We start from the raw sequence: 6000 nt of genomic DNA, 5'->3' as shown, positions 1-6000 counted from the left end.
TGATCACAGCACTCGATGCCTATACATTAAAAAAAAAACTCCTGTGAAACCCTGTTCTAAATAAAAAATAAAAAAAAAAAATAGCTGATATAAACTGAAAGGAGAATCATCATGACCTGCACAAACAAAAAAATACAAGTCAGTAGGATGTGGCACATAACTCCCAACAAAAAACAGTCTATAAAGAAATTTACCCAATCATGACCACAATGAAGAATAAATGAACTTCTTCCACATCCTTAGAATGTCAGAAAACAGGAATTTAAAGAAATTAGTGCTTTGAGATTTCAACAAAAAGGTCAGCGGAAAATGGGTCAAAGAGATTAATAAATTTCTAGAAGTTGAACTGGATATCACTGACACAAACAACAAAGACAAAATCAACACATTCCTCCTCAAACAACACAAATTTTCAAAAGAGACCATATCACAGAGGCGTAATATCAGGGTGACCAACAATATTGGAAAACAAAAATCAAAATGCATGAAGGGATGAAGAAGTACTGGGAAACTCATCAAAACAGTGCTCTTCTTTAAAATTCATCAATAAAAATCTATATTTTCATTCCAAACAATTTCTCGCAAGAAAGAGATTTGATAACAATAATGATAATTTGGAGAAGATTCCAATGTGATTCAAATTATATACACCTTAAATCTAAGAGTAAAAAAGGCATTTCACAATTTAACAATTTTATCAAAACAGACAGTGACAATTTGAAAAATACATTTAACAATTATTTTTTAACATTTAAAAAATATCTAACAAAATTTTCCCAACATTTTCTTTTCTAATAAAAAAATGGTACTTACTTTCTGGACACATGAATGATACTGGTTTATAAACGATAGAAGTTTATTCTATAGCTAGAATTAAAGAAAAAGAAAAGAGAATTAATTAAAGAAAAATATATACATATAATTACATTACCCTTACATTTCAGTAATACAAAATAGCAACAACATATCAGATTGTTATAAATTAACTACTGTCTTCACATTAAATAATGTGATTCATCAGAAGTAACACTAACTTCTTTTCCTTTCAAGGGCTCTGAACCAAGGAAAGCAGTACATAAAAAAGACTCTAAAGATAAAACTAGAAAATAAACTACAGCACATTTCTCTTGTTTTACTAATTGCTTTTCATGCTATGTATTAGGTATGCTTTGGTTTTATTTTTCAATTAAGATATAGACTACAATCTTGATAACTAATAAATTCAAAAAGATATTATCATTGCTCAAAAATAAATATTCAAAAATTATCCAAAACAAACTTATAAACACTGGGATATTATCTATTCTTATATATACATTTTCTTCTCAAAAATCATTGAATAAACAATGTGAATAGATAACGTTATAATAATCTGCTTAAAGATACTACTTAAGATACATCAAAATTTAATATAATAAAGAGAACATTTTTTTATGATTTAATAAAAAAAGATATTAACATTAGAAGTAAATAGCCATTATTATCAGATGGTGTTTGTTTATAAATACACTCTTTTTTACAGATTAAAAACAAGAAAGTAAATGTGGCATAATTAGTATATGAAAAATTTAACAGAAATTACAAACAAACAAAATTAACAAATGAGCAAATTTCTATTAAATAAACCTAAAAAAAAATTACAAAAAGAAATATTTACAATTCATTAACAAAATAAAAATCAATTAAATGAGGTAATACTTATGTTTTATACGTTGTACATACAAAAATATGATAATTCATTATTTAATAACAATGTACATCAATAATTATTCATTGTTTATTAACAATGTATATCAATAATTGTTCATTAATTCATTATATATTAGTTTTAAAAGCCTTTAAAAATTATAACAATAATAGTTAATAACATAATTTGCAATAAAAAACAAAGTTTATTCAGGCCTCAAAAAAAAATTCTAAATTAACTCTTAAATTTTATATAATTTCATTAACAAACAATGATTGAGACCTAAACAATAACTAACAAAGCTGCATAAAATACTGCCTTAATTACTAATTATTAATATTTAGTATATAATAATTAAAACTATGAAATGATATTAAATAAAACAAAAAAGGATCTGTTAATTATCCAATTTACTACTTAAATTCAATCTACAGGAAAAAACCTGATGCAGATTAATTCACTAATAGTAGGAAGATTTAACACAACACAGTAAAGAGAAATGTTAAACATTAATGCCCATCCACAGAATGGATTATACAGCAAGACAAATATTATTTATTTAACAGCTATTTCTCCGATGTTCTAAAGGTTAAGTTAGTAGTATCCCCTTAGTCTTATGTTCTGTAAACTTGATTTAACAAAGATACATAACCTTCTAAAAACTCAAATAATTATTTGGTTTTCTTTTGAAAATTAAAAAACAATGATTGAGATTTACTGTTTCTTTTAAAGGAAATATTAAATACACATTAACTGAATATGAACTATGGTACATCACAATTTTTTTAAAGTATCTGTAAAGCTTACTTGTACACCTGTCTTTTAAATGCTCTATGCAATTCAGTTAACAGAGTTTCTTTTTACTATATTGCACAAAATCTCCCTAATGAATTTCAGAAACAAAAAATGTTTTACAAAAACAAACATTAAATTAAAAATAATTTATTTTTGTACAAAATTAATCAACTGTTACAATAGTAATAAGTACAGAAACTAATAACCAACATGCAATAATTAACATATACATATATATATAATATTATATAATAATTAATGTACTATAACAACTTAATGTATACATATGTATGTATATATTGATGTCGTTAGCCAGGCATACAAACGGTTAATTAAAAACGAAGCTTCTCCACTCGAAGTACCATCACAAGTTAGGCCATCCAAACAAGAAACATTTTTGTTTTTATCATTATTTCTTTTTATAAATATTTACATGTATATATTATTACTTCTCGTTTACTAATCAGGCCTATAAATTGGGATTTTTGGGATAAACTCGATGAGCAAAACCTAAAAAAAAAACACAAAAATAAAATAAGAAATAAATACTAAAATTATGTTTAAATATTAATTATTTTGTAATGACAAAAATTCTACCAAAGAGGTAAACTATAACTCTTATTTCAGTTTTCAGAGAGCAATTTTAAGAATTTTGGTTATATTCATCCACTACTAAAATATATAGCTTTAGTTTTACATTTCTTTAAAATAAGATTAACTGGAATTAGCTGTCTTACTAACAGCTATAAGTAACAATAATAATAATAATAATAACTACTGTTTGATAGTAAACAATAACCTCAAACATTACAAATTATATTATAACAATCTGTCTTATTGGATAAAAATTTTAAGTTAGATAAGATTATATTTTATCAGACATAGCCATATTTATTGGCATTATAAAATAAATAAATAATAAACAACCTTTACCAAACAAGTATAATTAAAAAGAAAAAATTCAATTTTTAATTTTTAAAACTTATCTATCATTCTTTTAAATTCTCTGAAGAAATGGACTCACACGTTTGATTAATATTGTATATATCATACTGGAAGATCAATTTCACAGATAAAATGATGTTTATATATATATATATATATATATATATATATATATATACACACACACATTTTATATATATAAAAATGATATATTGTTGTATTATTATTAATATTTTGATAGATTAGTAACATTTTATTTAATAGGGAACTTGATTTATCTGTTACACATCTATCTCGGCTATTTTGGCCTCTTGAATATTCCAGCATGACATCCACAGACGGAATTAATAAAGTATTGAGCCAACTCCCATAACAATCAAACAAATAAAAAGAAATAACAGTAATGGAAGGGAAGGAAAGAAGAAGGACATGATAAACGAGTCGAAATCACAGATTACTGTGCAGCAAACTTTTAGAAAGGAATACGGATGACCAGCACCTGACAGCAAGAGTATCGTTGTGTGGTATACAAAATTTAAGTAAAATGGAAGTGTAGTTGTTAACCTTCCGTGAACAGGAAGTCTAATCTATTATTGAAAAGAAGGTTGTGGTTGTACAGCAAGCATTTCTACATAGCCCTTCCAAATCTACTCGTTGTTCAGCTCTTGAACTAGGGATTCCCTGGTCAACAGTGCACAAAATTTTACGCAAGAAACTAGGGTTGCATGCAAATAAAGTTCAGATATTGCATCATCTGTAGCCAGATGACAGTCCTCATTCTGCTGCCTTTCCACCGAGATTTTGCAACAGATTGATAATGACAATAAATACTTGCAGCATGTGTTTTTCACACAAGGCTACTTTCCACACCTCATGGAAATTAAACAGACATAATGTGAGAATATGGGGCTCAGAAAATCCATACTTTACCAGGGAAAAATTAAAGATTCCCTAAAGTGAATGTGTGGTGCAATTTGATGCACAATAGAATCATTGGTCCCTTTCTTTTCTTCTTTTTCATTGAGCAATCAATAACAGATAACATTTACCTGGATATGCTGCAACACTTTGCTGTACCTCAATTAAATGACTTGCAACCTAGAGTGGTTTTACAGCAGGATGACACACTACCACATTGGGGATTACTAGTTAAAGATTTCTGAATGAATCATTTCATGAGAGATGGAGTGTGTGTGATGGTCCCACTCCCTGGCCACCACAATACCAGACACAACTTCCTTAGACTTTCTCCTCTGGGTTATGTTAAGGACAGAGTCTGTGAAACACTCACACCTGATCTGGACACATTGTGATGGAGAATAACTGAAGCTGTTACTAGTTTTACTGAAGAAATATTGGCCAACACATGGTATTGAAAACTGATTTATCAGTTGGACACTCTAAAAAAACTTGATAATTTTTTCTTTCTTTTGCCACAAACCATGCGATTTGTGTTGGTAATTGTAATAGTTTTTTTTTGTAATCATGGAAAGACTTATGGACACCCTGTACTACAATTTCTATAACTCTATGCAGAGAGCCTACATTCAAATTTTCTCACTGTTATAATTAATAACTAACTAGATTTAAACTATTTGTAATACACCAAATATGTCATAAAAATACAGTAAGAAAGAATTCTTCAGTCCATGAGTGAATTTAGCACATAAAGGAATCTTTAAATAATACAAAACGGCTGACGTGAATAAAGAAAAAAAAGGAAGGTAAATTGAGATTATGCATTATTTTGTCATGTGAAGGTCATAAACACAATCCCTTACAACATGATGCTTCTACAACTCTATGAATGTCTCAAGGAGTAACATCCTGCACATTTCAGGGCACACAAAGGTTTATTCAATCAATTAATGTTGATAAGGCTAGTTATAAACACTGAATGCAGTCTCACTTGTAAAAGCCTCTGATATTTGTTTAAGGATGACAAAAAACGCTGTCTATGCAAACAAATATTTATTATTCTTATAAAATAATTAAAAATGTTGTAAAGGACTAATTGGGGGTGAATTAATAAACAGAATTGAGAGGTGTATACAAGTCATTTCCCAGGAGATGACTTATTTTCTTTTTTTTTGTAAAGTACAACTTATTTATTCACTACAGTGAAAAGATTACAACTACTTTTCTTTTAGTGATGAAAATAGGATTTTTTAGCCCATAAAAAGCCAACCCTATTTGGAATCCAAAACCTTGCAGATGAAAGCAAAAAAGGCTCTACCACTAACCATTTAGATTAGCAGAATATTTAAAGTTTTAATAAAACATATCTGAGATACAGAGGGGAAGAGATATTTGTTCTGTTATAAACTCTGTCTCATATTTATAATTTAGACAAGGTAAGACAAAAAATAAACAGTGAACACAAAGTGCATTATTAAAGGGATGAGACAAGGATGTTGCTTATTCCCTATTCATTTTAATTCACAGAAGGAAGAAGAAATACAATTACCAAAGACAAACTTTAAACTGAAGTAACAATACAACTCCTTTTTATGTCAAAAGGAGAATAAGGAAAGCATTTGGGGCATTCAGTACATTGAATAAGATATGGCAAT

At 27.8% G+C, this 6000-nt stretch overlaps 1 protein-coding gene across 1 annotated transcript in view; it reads right to left on the bottom strand.

The window, feature by feature from the left end:
• Positions 1–1717: 1717 nt before the first annotated feature.
• LOC142327468 (cysteine-rich hydrophobic domain-containing protein 2) overlaps positions 1718–6000 on the bottom strand; it is a 50880-nt gene continuing 46597 nt past the window's right edge. Inside the window, exon 4 of the mRNA XM_075370577.1 lies at positions 1718–2992. Within this exon, the coding sequence (XP_075226692.1) occupies positions 2942–2992 (51 nt within the window). The 3' untranslated portion in view covers positions 1718–2941. The remainder of the gene's footprint in view (positions 2993–6000) is intronic.

This window comes from Lycorma delicatula, chromosome 7 (assembly GCF_047948215.1).
Source record: "Lycorma delicatula isolate Av1 chromosome 7, ASM4794821v1, whole genome shotgun sequence".
Lineage (NCBI taxonomy): Eukaryota > Metazoa > Arthropoda > Insecta > Hemiptera > Fulgoridae > Lycorma > Lycorma delicatula.
Note: the sequence above shows the minus strand (reverse complement) of the source record. Positions and strands in the feature narration are given on the sequence as shown.